The sequence below is a fragment of the Nannobrachium achirus genome (genome assembly GCF_963921795.1).
Source record: "Nannobrachium achirus genome assembly, chromosome: 7".
Lineage (NCBI taxonomy): Eukaryota > Metazoa > Chordata > Actinopteri > Myctophiformes > Myctophidae > Nannobrachium > Nannobrachium achirus.
Window position 1 is genome coordinate 20117433 of NC_137816.1, and position 19655 is coordinate 20137087.

Below are 19655 nucleotides of genomic sequence, written 5' to 3' on the forward strand. Positions count from 1 at the left end.
AGGTTTCTTGGCACACATTTTCACGATTTTTTAAAAATAGCAGGTCTACAAGCTCGCAGCGCGGCACTCGGTGCCGCGCTGTGAGCTTGTATATCTGCTATTTTTCAATAGTTAACATTCATGGGGGGCCCGCAGTGAATCCTTGTACCCAGGGCCCAGAATTTGGTGTGACGCCCCTGCCAACCAAGATACTTCAGGTCATTGTCTGTACATACATATGCAGTAAGCTAAGATCAGTTTGACATGCCAAAGTTAAATTACCTGCATGAATCCTATAGAATAAATAGTTTCTACTAGTTGATGGCTTTTAGCAACCCCTGAAAATGGAGAGATAGAATAAATAAAAGATGGAGGGAAATATCTTCAAGATTTATGAAGACGGCTTGTGCTCCACATACAGCAGAGTACAGAGAGGGACTGAGAACAAGCAGAATGCCTATGGCAGGAAGATGCGTATGTTTTTACCTGATCTGGAATCAGCATTTATTTATTTATTAAAGGGAGGTGTTCTCTCTTTTTTGTTTTGTTTCCCACTCTCTGCAATGTTGTCTCCCCATCTCTCGTCCTCTCAATGTCCCGCTCGCTATTTTTCACCCTTTCTTTCTGAAATAATATATATTTATCTTAAAGCGATATAATATTAAACTTTCAAAAAAAAAAAAACTCTGCCTTGCTTGGGTCTGCCTCCCCAGGCCCAGGGCCTCTCCCCACACACACCCATTGTAACTTCAAACTTCATTTTAACCATGATAGATTCATTAAAATCACCCATTATTTTTTCTGGTGACTCATACTACCCTCCTAATACGTGAACAGGCCGTGTTTTTTCAATAACATTTTTCATTTATTTTTAATAATTTTGTTTTGTATTTAATTTTTCTCATTTTCCCAAAGAATTATTAAAAATAAATGAAAAAGGTTATTGAGAAAACACAGCCTGGTCACGTATTAGGAGGGTAGTATGAGTCACCAAAAAATAATGGGTGTTTTTAATGAATCTATCATGGTTAAAATGGAGTTTGAAGTTACAATGGGTGTGTATGTGTAGAGGCCCTGAGCCTGGATGGCCTGTTAACATTTACATCAAATATCTAAATATTGAATGAAGTAAATTAAAATCTGTTCAGGGTGTTCATAAAAGCCCGATTAGACGATAAAATTACCAAAAGTTTTTTTGAAAGTGGAACATCCCTTTAACTTCTCTCTCTCTCTCTCCTATTCACGGTCTTCTTCTACCTCCTATTCACTTCTTCACTCACTCACTGACTCACTGTACAGTATCTCTTTCCTTTTCTTATTCTGGTTAAATCTATCTATCCCTCCCCTCCTGTTTGCAGTCCCCTCTTTTCATCACCATGTCTTCCTGTCTCTCCTCCATAATTTGTCTCTCTCCTTTTCCTAGGCTTTCCATCTTTTTCTGCAGTCTCTTTTTCTCTCTCCTTCTCACTTCCTCTGTCTGTCTCTCTCATTCCATAACCAAACTCTTTCTCTCTATCTCCATCCCTTGTCCCTTTCAGTCTCCCTCTCTCTGTCTCTTGCTCTGCAGTCTTTTCTCTGAGGTCACCACAGGCGTGTTCAGTTCACTTACATCACCTCTTTGGAAGTGGTGGATACATTCTGCCATCTACTGGTAAGAATAAACAGCAACCTGCTGATGTTTAATCAGTCATCTCTGGAGGCCACTGGTGTCCAATCAAATGTGATAGGGAACTCACACACACTGTAATATAAACCAACAGGGAATATTTAAATTTATATTAAAACGATTCTCACTTATAGTGGCTTGGGTGACTGTAAGCACAATGATATAAATGGTTGCTTTCTCTCTAAAAGGTAATTATGAGGAAGTGATGAGTGCAGTAATCTGCATGTTGTGCACGCCCATGTTAATGCCAGGGTTTAAATGCAATCAGACTACATAATGTCTGGAAACAATGAGGTTATGAGATGCATGTTAATGCCAGGTGTGAAGCGGGCCTGGTCGGTTTTCATCCCAATCAGGTACTATGCACTGATTTCACTAATTAGTTTCTTCTCTGGTTGAAGGCGTGTTAATTAGCTAAATTGCATAGCTGTGTAATGCTGTTTGGTTGGAATCAAAAGAGGGTGTGAAATTATCATGTTCCTGCTCTGTTAATTCAGCTAGAAATAATTCCTCCATGTACTGTACGTTCTTTATTTTTTTAAAGAAAAGTACAAACCCCTAGTGTAAACCGATCAATTAAGTAGACAGGCTTTAAGTGGTGTCTCACTGTCACAAAGGGAAAAAACTGTACCTTAATAGACAATAGGTCCTCAGGGCCAGTGAGGTGGGTCCGCGTTTTTTTTTTTTTTTTTTAATAGTCAGTGTCCTCTCACTTTCTTTCATTTATATATTGTTATGTCTGCTGAATAGTTCTTTCATTTTGGTCGTTTTGTTATTTGCTGATCAAGATGGCACTATAAATTAAAACATTAAAAAATAAATAAAACCGTATTTGTTAAAAGGTTAACGCACTGTATTCTTATAGTAATCATTGCTATAGTGTATTTGTTCAGTAACAAAGGTTTCCACGTCTCTCCAGCACTTTAATAAACAGAAAATACATTTTCAGGTAGGTGACAAAATGTCAGCCAATCAGGAGTGTACTGTACCCATTTATCAGCTTCATTTTTTATAGTGTGCCATTTACAATGTTGTCTGCTCATTTATTTGTCTCTTACAATTGCACTTGTTTAATCTGTATCCTGAAAATGCTTTTTCTGTTTAAGAGCTGGAGAGACATGGAGACTGTTACTGACAAAATACTCTATAGCAATGAATATAGAATATAGATATTTGTCACTTATTTTAATCAAAGTCAGCTTTTGATTCCTGGATAACTCATCCCCATGTTGAAAAATAGAATAAAAAATATCTATTTACTGTATAATATATATAGTTATACCAAATTAGAAAATATATTTGTAAGTAGAAAGAGAATGTGGTGCCAGCCCACAGAGAGATCACCTCTCAAGATGGCGCCACCTGTCCATTTAACGGTTCCTCGAGCTATATCAATTTTCACCATGTAGTTCGGACCCAGTACATTACACAACAATAATTACGTTTATTATTGCCAATGCATTCAAAGGTATACCTCCTTTCTCAAGTTACACATACAGGATGACATTGATACATGTTCAGCATAACAGTCCTACGTCCTCAGGGTACATACACATATAGGTGGTGGTATACCTCCAAAAAGCCCTACAAAGCCAAAGTGCAGTAACTACGTTTTTGGGTACACCAACTTATTGGTGTATCCCAAAGGTCAAATTAGCCTTTGTGATTTTGGGGGATACACAATTACCTCAAGAACAGATATACAATCAGTGTAATATCACTTATATCCTGAAATCTCATTTGGCTGACCAGTTGGAACACTTTTAAACCAAATAATTCTCAGTCAAATGTGTGTTCATACAGCAGTTACTGCACTCAGGCTTTGTAGGGCAGTATTAGTTGATTGTGATTCCAAGGACTGAGCACTCCTTCAGTGGTCTTATGTTAATCTGTATGGTTTACTGTAATCACCAACAATTCTTCAAAAGCCTATATTTTAGAAATATTTGGTCTATATCTTTCATCTCATTTTTGTATTTTGATACATGGTATCAATCTGGTGACCTTTTTTAAATGGGAAACCCTATATACTATAGTTGACCGGACTCCCCCAAGGCAGCCTGCTATTTTTAATGCCTCAGTTCTCTCAGCTTTTGTCACAGGTTGAGGACAAAGCATTTGACTTTCTCCAGGTACGCTGGTTTGAGGTAGTCCTGCAGCTCGCTCTTTTTCACCCACATGAAAGGAGGCATTTCAGAAGACGGGGAGAAAGCGGCACCGTTGGACAGGACGGCTTTGAAAAAGAAGACCTTGGCTCCCACGAAGGTCTCTGTACGCATGGCTCTGGGTACTTTGTATTTATAGACGCCACAGGGGGTATTACCCAGAAATGTGGCCTGCGAGGCAGCCTCTGTGAAGCAGAGAGACAGAAGAAAAGAGCAGGGTGGGTTTAAAAGCTTCCCTGGAAAACACTAATTTAATCTGCAGCCTTCATCATAAAAGGCTTTTTCAGCTTCACATTCAAACATAATTAGCCAGTAGCTATGCCCCTCCCCTAAAAGCTTTTGTCCAATGCTAGCTTAGCAACCGGCAGCTTGCCAAGGCTGTTGCCAAGGCAAACCTTGGCAAGCAGGAAGTTATTCTAAGCTAGCATTGGACAAAAGCTTTTTGGGAGGGGCATAGCTACTGGCTAATTATTATTAAAAAAATATATATTGGCTAAAACTGATATATTATTTTGATATCACCCAGCAAGCACGGTCAGGACCTGGACAAATCAATCAAGTCAAACCATGACTAGTCAGATCTGGCCTGACTAGTATAGTCATGATTTCAACCAACATAAATCCTGCCCACGAAAACGGACGTCCTGGATTAATCAGAGGGTTCGATCAATGCCAGATAAATGTCATAACTAGTCAGATATGGCCCAGAATATAACCTTATATGCTCATATTTCAACTAACATTACAAACAATAACAATAATCCTATAGTCCATATGACGTCCTGGTAATGACGTCAAGATCATCCTCATATGGGCTGTGATCTGGCCTAGTTCTGAACATCACCGGAGTCACCGGAGGACGTTTTCATAACGTCATCATGACGTCATTTGGCTTGCTGGGAAGTTCGATACCGATTTTTGAAGGAGTAGTTCACACAAAGAATGAACTTATTTTCTAGCAATTACACAGCCCATGAAGTCAATACTTGATTTTTTGAGTCCCACCGGTCATCAAATTATTGGCTTAGAAATTGGACAAAAACTAAACAATCTCCAAGAATTTAAGGCTTCATGGGGTGTGTAATTGATAGGAAATAAGTAATCTTTGGGTGAACTACCCCTTTAAGGCTGATATCGGCCGATAGTGATGACGGCCGAGTAATTGTGCATGCTTATTCCCTAGTATTAACCATTTACCTGGTAGACTAGAAGCCAGAGCTCTCTGAGCAGTCTGTCTAAGGGTCTCTCCTGTTTCCCAGTTGATCTGAGGAAGCAGCCAGTGTTTCTGATCTCCAACCTTCTGCTCCACCAACAGAACCAGGGAGTCCGCCAAGCAGCGCTCCAATGAAGACATCTTCTCATCTAAATCAGCTGTTAATAAACAACAGTAGATAAGCAGATAGACAGATATGAAGACATAGAACTCAACTTGGCACATAAAGTTACTTAGAAACACATGTGACATGCAAACCCTGTGATTACTATTACTTGACTGGATTATGTACTTGCTGGCCTTGTATCTTGCTGAGGTGAGGTCGGTTAATAGTGAATTTATTATATTTTGTCTGGTTTTAATTCTGCCACATTGAAGCCAAAGGTTTGTTTCTCGTCTCGATTTTCCACCATTTAAAATCTATGAAGCAGAAATATGGCATCCGTTATCCAGTATACTGTACATCATCCAGTTGATATTTGTATCTATTCTCTTCCACTTTCTTCCTCCCCATCGCTACTTCAGAACTCTTGGGCTCACCACAGGTTGAAACAATCAACCGAACAGCTCGAACGCACAACGTTCTCAATGAATGAACGACCGGTTTCGCACAACCTATCCATCTGCCCCTGTACAGTGCACATCACCCATCTCTCACACAGACCTCTGGTCCTGGGTTCAGGCTGAAACCTTTTGAGTTTCTGTTCCCAGGCGTCCTCCAGGTCCTGAGCCAACACAATCTCTTCGTCGCCACGGCGGCCCTCCTCTTCGTCATCCGAGTCGTAATCATCCGATTGTTTACGCCTTAACCTCTCAGCGTCCTCCAGGAGACGCAGCTCATGGTCAGACAGCAGGCTCTTCTCCAGCTCCATCTGAGACAAGAGGGGGATTGTATGGGATTCAATGTATTTAATAATGGGAGTATTGACTATCTCTCACTCTCACACAGTCTTTATTACATTGGGGGACACATGCCCAGAACCTCATTTTACGGAGGAAATCACTTTCCAGAGGTCCCACAGGGCTGGAAAAAAAAGTTCAACTTCCATCTCCCTTTAGTGCAGAACAAGGAAGCCAAGATCTAGGGAACTGCAAGACAAGAAGCTGCTACCAAAAGAGGGCAGCCACAGTCAAGTGGAGACAAATACCGGTACATTCTCAGGAAGACTCTGTGGACTTGGGTTTTACCAGGAAACCATATATTCTCTTTACAAGCTCAATTCCAATGGCATTATTCCCTTTTGTTCAATACTTTAGGTAGTAAACAAACTGAGTTTATATATATATATATATATATATATATATATATATATATATATATATATATATATATGTTACAGTATGTTCAAGAAACCAGTAAAAGTTGTCAAGGAGCACTCGTTTTGACGTTCACCACACACTAATCACCACCAGATGGCGACGTCAGCCACTGGATAAGAGAGTTACGTCACGCTTTGAACTCGCCGCAGACCGGAAGTGTTTACTCTTTATTTACTAGCCTAGCCTAGCCTAGCCTAGCCTAGCCATTAGCTCCATTGTAGTCACTTGGACAGGGCGTTTAACGTGCGCTTGCCCAGGCCTTACGGCCTGGGCATAAATATAACGATTGCATTCACCACGGCTTCGTAACTCGCGCGGCGCTCCGCCGGCCGCGCGGCCCTGGCCCGCTCTTCGCGGCCACTCGCGCCTGCGGCGCTCGGGGGCGAAGAGCAGGACCAAGGTCCGCTGGCCTTCGCGCCGCTTGGGGCTTCGTGGACCCAGGGGGGCCTCGTAACTCGTTTGGGCTTCGTGGATACAGGGGGGCTTCGGTAGCCGCTCGCAGTGTCGTGGACAATAGAGCGGCGCACCGCCTGGAGTACGTTGTATTGGCGACCGCTTGCTCCGCCCCGTGCCGCACCACGAGTGCTCCGCGTCTCGAATGTGCTGTTTCTCCAATATACTATGACATATATATATATATATATATATATATTTTTTTTTTTTTTTTTTTTTTTTTATCAATTGCAATACCAGTTATTTGTTGTGTATCTGTCTAATTCTTTGAACCAAAGGCAAACAGGGAAGGCACCATTGAGCTGAGCTTTTCTGCATCGACTACCATTCATGCTATATCATTATTCATTATTTGCATACTGTATAAGATAGACACCTTCTAGCATTGGTTTTAAGTCCCTGTTGTGTAAAAGAAAATGGGTTTGATTGTGATTTGTGAAGGATAATGGTAGGTAGGATCTGTGCTATTCTACCGTTAATTACCGTTAATTATTCATATTTTTTCTGTTACAATTGATTCAACAAAAAGTTCGATCACAATCTCTGACTGGCTTCGGCAATCCAGACATGGATGCCAAGTACATCATTCGTGGGAGTGTATGATTTTGAGGGGCTGAATATATAGCTTCAATAAAAGAGGCTTTATGTGTTGTTGACCAAAATGAGTCAAAAAGAATTTTAAAAAAAATAGTCAAATTCTAGACAGTCCATTCCTGAAAGTTTTATTTTTTCCTTTAAGGAAATGTATTAGTAGCAGATTTGATTTCCGCACACAGTGACTTTGCACAACTGTCATCCCACAATGACGGAGTGTCATTCTAAATATTATTTTAAACCCCAGTAACCTACCTTGGCAATAACAGCACAGGTGTTAACCCTAACCCTAACCCCCCAGAGCATAGTGCTGCTAAACATATAAGATGCAGTGTACTGTAATACTAATCAATGACTCTGCTCTTGCACATTTATGACACTGCTGCCAAAATATACCTGTTATAAGAAGTTTGTCATTCTGCTGTTCTACCTGTACTTTACATTTATTTATATCTCAGCCAGTATTGTTACTTTTATTTTATTATTTTAATCATCTTGTAGTATTGTTGTGTTCACACTAACTGTGCGGAACATGTTCAACATTCTGCTGCTTTTACCTGTGTGACTAAACTGACAAACAGTTCTAGATGACTGATTCTGAGCATGACTTTGCATACCCGTCTTCCCCCGCAAATGATTGAGTAGACTTCTAAATGTTATTATAAACTCCAGTGACCTATTTGAGATTTGTGCATGACATTGTCACCAACAGGTTGTGTCATAGCCTTGTGCACCGGTATGAGCATCTCTGACTGCTACACCAGGCATGTCTTCAAACACCTGTAAAGATGTATATATTCAACCAATTTAATGATCAGAGTGCATTGTTATAAATTGAACACCAAGACAGTATTTAACTGCATAATCATTGATGGAGAATCCAAGCTAAAAGAAACAAGAGGCTTTAGAATGCTATAAAAGAAGCCATTCTTTTTGGATTCATAAAAAAAATTAAATACAATTTTTGAAATCTTGTTTGAAATGACTTAACCTGCCTAGTACCGATGATGTCACTGGTATCTGAACTGTCTACATTTTATCTAGCCCCTTGCTCATCAACGATTGAGCTAGGCAAACAGACATGCTATTATCTTGATGAGGAATGTTTTGTTCTTGAAACAGCATCACAAGAACGTCATACCACTAGATGATTGACATCAAATGTTTTTTTAAAGACAAAAAAATAGCTCCTAGTAGGGACTTGCCCCATATAGAGTGTCCAGTTAACAGAGATAAAAAGTTCCAGCAAAATGTCCACTGTATAGCTCACTGTATAGCTCTGTAAGCAGAGGTATTATGAGACTAATACATTGTTGAGATGGGACTAAAATCTATTGTCTGGGATTCTCATCCGTCCTAGCTACTTCTTGGCTAACTATTATTTATGCGTGAAAACAATTTCACCCAATTCTTTACACCTGTAAACTTGTGATGTGACCATAGACTGTATAAAATTAAAGATATGGACAAAGCGAAGCCATTGGTTTCTACTTTCTATGCAGCGCAAATGACACAATATGGGTCCTTGGCATGGGTGTTGCCATCATAGATTGTAAAGGCACCAGAGGATGCTATTGGCTGCCAACGGTCACGTGCAACCGCAGAGATACATGGGAGAATGTGGTCGGAGCCTCCCGAAATACAGCACACGAAGAAGAACACAGCCGGCTGGTATTAGTTTAGTTGGCCACGCTCCCCGCAACTTTATCATACATTTTAACATAAATGGGACCTTATTTTCACAAAACGCATATAATCGTGATTGAAAGGCAATTTTTAACTAGCGATAGGAACCATAAAGTATTTATGAAAATGTTAATTAAGTTTAGAAAACGAAAGGGGAAAATGAATGGGGTCCAATGGAGAACAATTCTTTTTGCGATCGGCCGGGGGGGAAAACAGCGCAACTAGCGGCCAATCATAGGAAGTTTTAGTTCCGTATTGGAGTCATTTTAAATCGGCGGAACTATGCCTCTGGATGTGACAGTTAATTAGAGACTGCGGTAACATCGAACAAACTCCTGGGGCACTGTGGAGCATTTTATAACACACAATGTTAAAGGACAATTTTTGGAGCGGTGAAAGCGCTCCCAATAGACAGGTATGTCCGTGGGTATGTGGGTGGCTGGGTGGCTGGCTGGCCGTGTCCGTCCGTAGCCTGGCAATACCTTGAGTGGCCACACACAACACACTAGTTAAAGGAGGGGCGCTGTTTGTGCAGGCCAGGCACACTCACCACTCACTCACACGCGCACGCAACACACACACACACACACACACACACACACACAGGGTATAGCTGTTCAGATTCACCGCTCCACTTCGAACGAGGTTTGATTTTTTCATAACAGTTGAGTAATTGCTTTGTTTTATCACAAATGTCAACAAAATGGGCATGTCCAAGGTATTAAGTGGCATCCTCATAAATACAGTAAGCAAATTGTGGTTCAGCGAGTGCTCCTGTGCTCCGACCATCTCAAAGGGAGCAGCTGTGCACTACTACAAAGCTCACAAGTAGGGAGAAGTAGTACGGACACTCGATGCCTGTCTGTGGCAGGGAGCTTTGTTGGTAAATGACATACATTTTAGATAAGCAATAGGCCATGCTGTTACTCAATCTTGATACATTTCAACAATTGCTAGTTTCAAACTTTATCATCAACTAGCCCTTACCCGTTCAAAGATATGAGCTCCAAAATGATGTGCAGTGTGTGGGTTATGGGATGTGCACTGTGCACACAGTATATGAGGGATGGAAAGTAACTTTAACTGGTGCTTGCATGATGTAGGAGCATCAATGTAAGAAACCCGTTTCGTTTAATGGCTACAGAGATACTGTCCCCCCCCCCCCCCCCCCCCCCAGCCCGCCCGCCCACCCGCCTGCACACACGCCCGCCCGCCCGCCCACACACACACACACACACACACACACACACACACACACACACACACACACACACACACACACACACACACACACACACACACACACACACACACACACAGCTGGTTAAACATTTTGCCTCATGCTAGATGCAGAATAGATGTGCCTCATGCTAGATGCAGAATAGATAGTAGATACACCATAAAAATGCTAATATACAGCACATGATTTGTGAAAGTGACAAACGGGCTTAACAGTTATGTCAGGTGTGTTCATATGCTAATGGTGATGCGATTTCAGATCAATTGCTCCAGCCACTGAGGAGAAACGCTGGTTCAGACAGACAGACACTCACTCACTCACTCACTCACTCAGACATTCGCAAAATTATAGTATAGATGGCCAGTGCAGTACTTCCAAACTTCAGTAAATCTCAAGTGGTGTCAAGTGTGTAAGCCTAGTAGTCCAGGCCCACTCCAGAGCACAGTACGCTTCTGGTTGGCTGCCTCTCTAAACTGTATCACCACGCAGCAGCAACGTTTAACTTTTTGGATTGCTTGGGTGGCGGTGGCGCAGTAGTAAAGTCCCTGGCTTTGTCAGGAGTCTATGCAAACACAATTTGGCCCATGTTTCGTGGAGGAAGGCGGGCTTGGAGGGTGCATGTACTGCATGTACTCCAACGTGCTGGCACGGCACCAGTCAGCACCTCCTCACTGGCAGGTGAGTCAGTAAGTATGATACAACATAAATGTGTGGGGTGGGGGGAGGAATGAATTGGCATAACAACTAAATTGGGGGTAAAAGGGAGGCAATAAATAATTGGCTACTATATGTTTTTTTCCTCAGTTTTGCCGCTCTGCTTTTTGCTGGCTGTGCCTCTGCATTTAAAGTTTACATATTGAATATTTCACGAATTCTGCCACCCTTATAATGCTGAGACATTTGCATCTTCTCTTTTTTCCAATATACAACAAACAGCACCATAAAACCATACATACTTCGTTTATTGTAGTCCCCCCCCTTTTTTCTCTCTAGTCTACACGATTGGTTCTCAAACTGGGGTCTGGGGACCCCCAGGTGTTCTTGAGGGAGTTCCAGGGGGTCCCCAGCTAAATTATATTTAGGAACCAAATTAACCTTTATGGGTATGTAACTCAGAGAGTGTACACATGCAAATGGAACCAAAATTTGGTTGGTTTCAGAGATAGAAATTCCATTAAATGGAGGTCCGTAGCCGACCTGGCTGTAGTTAGTACAGCATGATGATGTCAAACTGGGGGTCCTTGACATTAAAATGACCGAGAATCACTGCTAGAGCCGTAAAACTCTTCTCTTATATGGGGATAATCTCTCAAGAACAGATGTATGTAGTGCTACAAGGAACAAAACAGAGAGGGCGCTGTTTTTCCCTTTTCTTTGACGATGGCTAGCCAGATTGATATGGGGGTCCCTGGCATATATTTTCAAATGTGGGTTCGCGGGCCAATAACGCAATAACACAATTTGGGCATGAAACGTTTTGAGAACCAATGGATTAAACGTGTCATGGCTCACCTGGTACATGAGCTCTGCAAACTGCTCTTCAATGGGGTTCGTGTCCTGGGAGATGACAGGAAGCCTCTGCAGACAAACTGAGCCCATTAACGTCCATGGCGACGCGACGCTTTCTGTTTGACCTTTATCTTTCAACGGAACGCGGCACACGGAGCTCACTGACAACTGGCGTAACGTCAATGCTGTGTTACTGACCCTTGTTCTGCCAAAAGAAGTGACTAAATGTGCCAAACAGCGACTTGCCATCCTGCTACAGGGCGCAGCCATCTTGGTTCTCCTACATGTCACCCAGCATGCTTTGCAAAAGTCGATTCCATTATTTTGTGAAAAGGGGGAGCTAGAAATAATAATACACCAAATATGACTCAGAAGCAGGAGATTATATTGCATAATTTGCAACAATGGGTTTAGTAATTCATTACTTCATTGTACATTTATTCAAAAGATATAATCAAATAAAATGTTTCGTTCTAACATACACCGTTTCATTATTTAGATGCCCTAAAACATCCACATAATGGTGCTGACCAGGACGAGCTTTTTGCTCAATGTCACACGTTTTGTAATGTGTACATAGTTACTGTACGCAAGAACGATGTTTAAATTAAACTGTATATTAATTAGTTCAATCAGAAACGTATGCCGCCAAGGACATATAGACATTACTGGAGGATTGTAAGTGCATTTTTATATGAAGTCTTATTTTTAGGCAGTGTCCCAACGGCTAACTGTAACCATGTTATTAGAATATATTAGCGTTACTACGTATAGCCTAGTACTACTACTACTGTACTATTTGCCACGTTAGTAAACTATCTGCTCTCCTCTTGTTTGTTTTTAACATGCACAGCACATGCCATTGTTCTTGCTTGTTACTGTAGAGTACAGTTGTTTGCAGATGATGAGAATTATGTTTGTTGATCTTCTACACGCAGTGTTACACAGTGATTATTATGCTAATGATCATGATGCTGGTAATGAGTTTTTGTTTTTGTTATGTTCTGATTGTGAGCAGGGTGCTGCAGAGAGCGCTATGTTCCAGTGCAGTCAGATTCCAGGAGGAGACAGCTACAGCCCCATCCATCACAGATGCTGGACAATCATCCAAATCCAAAGAGTTCAGGTACAGTAAGTCCATTATTACACTGTTCAGTAAGTTACACACGTCCCAAGCTACAGCCACGCCAAACATACATATACTTACTATACTATATATAACTATATACTATATAACATACACAAACTAATACTTATAGCTTACAGTATACGCTTATCAACTCTACAAGAGGGGGGAAAAGACTATGAACTAGAAGCAGTGCTCTTCCGAGCACAGGTCTCCACCAGGTCAGGTATGTTATTGTGGCCTCCTGGTTGTGGTTCAATAGGCCAATATGAAAGGGTGCACCTAGTCTTCTTCTGCCTTTCACGGCGATCGGATGCTGCATGCATGATTTGAGAATGTTTGTGTCAAAAATTAGTTTTGGAAAGTCTGTGGACCTGATGGTGGCGCTATAACGGGCCAATGTGAAACGGGTGGCATTTGTTCCTTGACCTAGTGGGAATGGGCGTGTAGAATTTCTCGGAAATCACAAGCTGCGTTCATTATTTGAGGCATTTTGTTAAAGTCGGACCAATCCTGCAAACGTTGGAAGCCCATGTTAGCCAATTAGGATGGAATATGAAATATTGGACAGATCATTCTTGATCACATGACTATAGAGATACTGTGTAGCGTTGAGTGCGTTCAAGATTTGAGGCATTTTGTTCAAAATGGACCAATCCTGCAAACTTTGGAAGCCAATCTTAGCCAATCAGAATGGAATATGGTTAATCGGACAGATCCATGTCGTTCACATGACTGTAGAGATACTGTCTACCGATTTGTGTGATTTTTGGACAAAATCTGTAGGAGTGTTGTCATAAAATGTGTTTTGCAAAAAATTGCCTCATGGTGGCGCTAGAACAGGGTCACGTGAAAAATGTGGGGCAGAGGTTCACTCCAGGGAGTGTGTGTGCACAGTTTGGCAGCGACTGAGCCAACGGCACCGGAGATTAGCTGGTAACGGACGGACGCACGGGCGGACGGGATGCAAAACATAGTCTCCCCATGCCTTTGGCCCTTTATATGAAGAACTATATTGACATATTCCAGTTTAAAGAGCAGGTTTACAAAACACACTTCATTTAATTGTTCACATTAGTGACATTATCTAAGCACTAGGCCTACTCATATTGACCTCACATACTGTACTGTACATGAAGTGACTCATTTGACAAACATGGCTGAGATGACTGCTGTTTTCCTCCTGCAGTCACTACCCACCGATGCCCGATGAGGACAGCCCTCTGAGGTGGGCAGGGCAGAAGTTTGAGGAGTTGCCGATTGCTCACATCAAAGCCACATACAACAAGTAAGAAAAATAGGCAAACATTGCATAAATTGATACAAACATTGCATAACAGACATGTTTCATTCAGACATGCACCATGTAGTCATGAACCTTTAAATTCCAATCACATGCTAAACCAGTTACTTTCATTAAGACCTGAGAATCTTTTTCTTGTCTAGGACCCCAAAAAAGTAAGTATTTGACCGCGAACCCACATCTCAAAATATTTTGCTCCAGGGACCCCTAGAAGCAAAGATTTGAGTTAAAAATGTTCGCTTTAAGAGAATATATACTGTATTCATAGATTTGTACACATTTTTGAGATTTTTCTAAAACAGCAGATATACAAGCTCATAGCGCAGCAAGGATGAGCATATCTGCTATTTTTTTTAAGAACCTAAGAACCACAGTGTAAAAAATGCTTTTTAGCTCAAATCTAAAATGACGCAGATGCTTTCCCGGTTTTAATGGGTTAACCCATTAAGATCTGGAATTATTTTATACTTTAGCTATTGAAAAATAGCAGACATACAAGCTTGTGCTACATAGCAAATCTTTCAATATATATTTTTATATTTTTCAAAACAAACTTTTGTAACTCAAATCTCTACTTCTGGGGGTCCCTGGAACAACATATTTTGAGAGCGGCGACCAAATACATATAATTCTAAGGGTCCTTGACATGAAAAAGTTTGAGAACCACTGATGATAGAAACATGAGTTTTTCAAAAACCCTAGAAGGATTTAGAAGACATTCATAGAATCGGGTAAAAAATATTCAAAGACTTGCACAAACTTTCAAGATGAAAAATAGCAGATCTACAAGCTTGCAGCGTGGCACTCGCTGTAAAAATGTGTCTGTGTCCCCAGTACACATATCCAGGTGACAGACGGTGCAGGTGTGTCAATGGTGAGGACGTCATGTGGGACAGAGGGCTTCAAGAATGTTAAGAAGTCCACCCCCATCGCTGCTCAGACTGCTGGGATATCTGCTGCCTCAGTACGACCCATACTGTTTATTTTTTGTTTTTGCTCCAATGCAGTTGCTCCTATTACTTATTAATCAATCAATGACCAATTATGTTTGTATATCATCCCTGTCTTAACACTGATTTTATACTAAATATTGTTCATTTTATATTTTCTGTCTCTTCAAAATTAGTGTTATGTGTAAGTCTAATATTATGAATTCAAATTTTTTATTTTTGTCATTTCTTGGAGATCTCAGAAAAGTTTTCATGATCTGAGATTTTCGCCTTCCGATATGTGCCGATCTAAATGTCACATATCGGCATCTAACAAAGAACAGCCACTAACAAATCCCAAAAACGTTTGATTGGTTCTGCAAAGTAGTTTCTTTTTAACTACCCAGTTTTAGCAATGGAAGCAGTTTGTCACCCGTCTCAGTGAAGCATTTCACTGAGACTGGCTTGTGATAATGAAGGACTTATCACACCAAGGACAATAGGAAAATGCTTCACTGAATATTTCCCATCAACATATTCATATACAGTAGTCAACAGTAGTAGTGGATGCTTCATTCATACAGGTTGATGCCTTCATTCGTTGTGAAAAGTCGTTGTCGTTGTGAAAAGTCGGTGATTCTTCAGAATCACTGAGTTGCGATGTGTTGTGAGCTTGCAGGTGGGCTATTTCCACCGAACATACAGTACTTAGTGTAGAGCGAAAACAGAACAGTCACTATTATAGAGCCCTGAGGGACTTAAACGCATGAAAAATGTCTCTGAGTGCCAATGCCGAGATCAGACTACACTATTTCTTTTTATCTTTCACGGTGGTCAGTCACCATGTCAGATTATGCTATTATTATGCGCATATTGGTCTGGAGACTGGCAACATTACAAGTACCCCGATCAATCATCATTTGCCGACTTCCACAACGTTGAAGAATGTCAAAATCGTTCTGTAATAAAGTCTGAATCCGGTTTAAGAGTTCACTAGAAGCAGAAATGCTGTCAAATAGTATTTAAAAAGTGTCTTCTTTATTCTGTCCGTCCTGTGTAGAAAGCCACAGGGAAGGGAGTTACATATGTCCGTGTGGTGGTGAAAGGCCTTGGACCAGGACGGTTGGTAAGTAGAGCAGAAAGACTGAAACACTCAGGTCAGAGAAGCAACCCAGTACAGGATTTAAAGATTCTATTCCTCATTATGCTGGTATAAAACATAAGATATGACTTCATGAATAGCTTTGTTTTTTATTGCATGGTACACATTCATGACTTTTTTGTTTTTTTGTTTATGTCATATGTTTTTCTGTTTTTGTTTGCTTATATTATTTCTAATATAACGTTTAATACACGTATAAAAGGGTAAGCATAATAAGCTGCAGGCTTCAGCTTATACCCTTTTGGTCTTATTTGCTTTGTTTTTTTCTCCCTATGAAAGGGAAACAAAGAACTGTATTGTTTTCTATCTATCACAAAAGACCAAATAAACTACTACTACTACTACTACTACTACTACTACTACTATTTAATATATTGGTATGCCTTATTATTCATTCATTCATACAGTACAGTAGTGTTAAGGTGTCTACACACCAAACAGCCTACAGGAGACTCCTTCTGACTGTACACAGACTGCAAAGAACTGCAAAAAACTAAGCACTTATTTTTTATTTTATTTTTTTCAGACGACGCCGACTGTAGTTACTGTATGGCAGTGGTGCCAGGTCTGCTCCTTATAAGCAACGTTGATCCTGTTTTCCTATAATGTTGCTAGATGTGGGTTGCTTTTGTTTGGGCTTGTTTCTGAAGTGTAGTTGCTTATTTGGCCTTGCTTTCAACATTATTTTATAAAATAACTAATGTAATAGAGTTCAGAGGTGAAACTGGTCGCGCTTTTGGGCTTATTTTCATAGACCTGGTCGCGTATTTCACTCACAGAATCTGGCAACCCTAACCCGGCCGGAGGCAGCTCTGTTCTCCGTGCAGAGGAGGAAAAAAAAGAAAACAACAACACGGGCACTTGATGGACTATTACTAGCCTACTACTAGCTTTGCTTTGGATCCGATTGGAATAGGAATTGAGAGTTGAGATTGAGAATATGGTATTTAGTAAAAATATGCGACGGGAAAATGTCTCTGGCTTGTTTTGGCTTGGTTTTGGAGCAGTAGTAAACTATTCTACAACTCCCTCAATCTTACCGACGGCGAGGGGCGACTGAACAAAACTGAGCAAGTCCAGTTTTCCAGTTTTCGGTCGATAAGGTTCCCGACCCGCTGCCGAAAACCTGACGATGAGCTCCCGTTCGGCAACAGACGCTTTCCGCCGCCTTCCGCCGCCGAATCGTCGCCGAATCTGTGCGGTTAAAAGTGGCCTTTAGATGTATTATACACACTCAATACATAAGCCAAACAAGTTACTGTAATTACTTGTTTGACTTCTGACAGTGTTTTCATTTCTTTGTCCTGCAGGCTGCCATCAAAGGTTTGACCATGGGAGGTCTAGAGGTGGTGTCAATCACAGACAACACTCCTGTACCCCACAACGGGTGTCGCCCTCGGAAAGCCAGAAGGATTTGACCAGTCACATACCATCTCAGACCAAACATCAGACCCTGTTATCCCCCAACTTCCTCTGTGAACAGTTTTGTTAATATCTGTTGATGTTGTAGTTGCGCATATTGGACAGAAGAGGGAGATCTCCTTCCTCTGGAAAAAAATGTATAATAAATTCTCACCTTGGTTGCACATTTTCTTTGTGTCATTTGGGTTAATCTTTGTCCCTGGAGTGAGCAAGACTATATTATGTTATACTATGTAGAGGAGAAGACAAATGTTAGATTTAATCATCACCAGAAGAGTGATGCACTAATGGTGAGTAATGAATAAACATAATAGGAAAGGTCTGTCCTCAACAACTGTCATATAGTCATTAAAGGTAACATGATAACTTGGGTACAGAACAATACATGGGAAATACAGTTACACATGTTCAATTCTCATGTCCTAAGTGTTTCGAAAAAATATATTTAGACAGGGTGTGAATATGACATTCTCTTACTACCAACAACATTCAAGAAGAGCTGGAAGGGACAGAGCCAATATCTGAATAGTTTGGGTGCATACCATGGGTGTAAAATGCTTTCTTCTGTTTCCCTGGACAGTGAAGGCTTCTCATGAGGCTACTCTGTTTCGGCTCATGGCTGGACAAACTGTATGCTGTGTGGTATTCCCCTGCTCTCAGTTTGTCTCTCTCTAACTGTTGCTACTTGCTATCATAATAAAATCGAGAAAATAATCTGTAAAAGAGAAGAAGAGGTGGCAGTAACACCACTCAGTTTAGCAACAAGTAATGTTTAACTTTTGGAAACCACCAAATCACCATTAACTCCAGTTAACCCAGTAAATATTATTGCTGTCTGCACACGAAGCAGCTTCTTTAATCGTCAGCCTGTCTGATTGTCTGTTGTTTTGGTCTGACTGATTGTTTCTGTACTGGACTACCTGACTCATGCTCTGGCCGCCTGAATGATTCTGTGTTTGGGTGACTGTTGCTCTGTCCAACCAAAGACAATTCCTGTAATTCGTTAACAGCTGTGTGTGAGGTGTTCATTTATCTCTAGGTCCGTCAGTCTCCGATTGGCTGTTGTTTCTCACTGACCTCCCGTTGGCATGTGACAGGTGTTCATTCATCTGACTCTTTGGGATGTAAAGACTTTTACTATCCTAAGAGAATGCAGTATAAAGGAGTCCCTTCAACGTCAAGGCAAGAGTAGTAAAGCCGTTTATGAGCACCACTTCCCCTACTTACATTACGGACTCAGCTGTCTGTGTAAGTGTATCTGTCAATGTTTGACACCTGGAGAACCTATGACCTACCAATAATAACAATAATCCACTTTTGCTTACGTCCCCAGCAGCCAGGGAATAAATGAGAGACTGCTGTAGAGGAAAGGGCTTTGGCTCTAGATTACAATCAAAACGTTGTTATCATGCCTTTCACAGCATGAAAGTTAAATCATTTTCAGAATTACCTGTGACATGACATGAAATATGAATCATTGCTTACTGTATTACATATATACTCTGTGTGTGTGTGTGTGTGTGTGTGTGTGTGTGTGTGTGTGTGTGTGCGTGCGTGCGTGTGCACGCGTGTGTGTGTGTGTGTGTGTGTGTGTGTGTGTATGTGTGTGCGCGCGCACATGCGTGTGTGGGTGTGTGTTAAATAATTTTCAGATGTACCTGTGACATGACATATGAATCATTGCTTACTGTATGTATATACTGTGTGTGTGTGTGTGTGTGTTTGTGTTTTAAAAAATACATATTTTAAAATATGTTAAGCTAACAAAACTAATACATAAACATGTTGATTGAGTGGGATTGCTATTAACTGTCACTCACTGTCACATTTGATAGTCATAAGGAGGTGGAAGGTGACTGCATAATGCATACCTTTGAACTACAAACAA

At 41.0% G+C, this 19655-nt stretch overlaps 2 protein-coding genes across 2 annotated transcripts; one reads left to right on the forward strand and one right to left on the reverse strand.

The window, feature by feature from the left end:
- Positions 1-3146: 3146 nt before the first annotated feature.
- Positions 3147-12078, reverse strand: LOC308288385 (large ribosomal subunit protein mL46-like). Its single transcript, XM_080729808.1, has 4 exons — positions 11829-12078; positions 5688-5895; positions 5008-5181; positions 3147-3995 (listed from the first exon to the last, which is right to left on the reverse strand). The coding sequence occupies exons 1-4, from the start codon at positions 12072-12074 to the stop codon at positions 3742-3744; spliced, it is 882 nt and encodes a 293-aa protein (XP_080585934.1). The 5' UTR covers positions 12075-12078; the 3' UTR covers positions 3147-3741.
- A 286-nt stretch (positions 12079-12364) lies between these two features.
- LOC308288114 (small ribosomal subunit protein uS11m-like) lies at positions 12365-17931 on the forward strand. Its single transcript, XM_080729460.1, has 6 exons — positions 12365-12503; positions 12844-12951; positions 14141-14239; positions 15089-15218; positions 16244-16309; positions 17656-17931. The coding sequence occupies exons 1-6, from the start codon at positions 12424-12426 to the stop codon at positions 17761-17763; spliced, it is 591 nt and encodes a 196-aa protein (XP_080585586.1). The 5' UTR covers positions 12365-12423; the 3' UTR covers positions 17764-17931.
- The last annotated feature ends 1724 nt before the right edge of the window (positions 17932-19655 follow it).

What these genes read in the sequence shown, in the direction of transcription:
- LOC308288385 (XM_080729808.1), bottom strand. Translation starts at nt 12,074, where the DNA reads ATGGCAAGTCGCTGTTTGGCACATTTAGTCACTTCTTTTGGCAGAACA. An exon ending in TTGCAGAGCTCATGTACCAG is followed by an intron (nt 5,896 to 11,828) that starts GTGAGCCATGAC and finishes CTCTTGTCTCAG; the next exon opens with ATGGAGCTGGAGAAGAGCCT. An exon ending in TCTGGCTTCTAGTCTACCAG is followed by an intron (nt 3,996 to 5,007) that starts GTAAATGGTTAA and finishes TCTGCTTCACAG; the next exon opens with AGGCTGCCTCGCAGGCCACA.
- LOC308288114 (XM_080729460.1), top strand. Translation starts at nt 12,424, where the DNA reads ATGTTTAAATTAAACTGTATATTAATTAGTTCAATCAGAAACGTATGC. An exon ending in ATCAAAGCCACATACAACAA is followed by an intron (nt 14,240 to 15,088) that starts GTAAGAAAAATA and finishes CTGTGTCCCCAG; the next exon opens with TACACATATCCAGGTGACAG. An exon ending in GCCTTGGACCAGGACGGTTG is followed by an intron (nt 16,310 to 17,655) that starts GTAAGTAGAGCA and finishes TTTGTCCTGCAG; the next exon opens with GCTGCCATCAAAGGTTTGAC.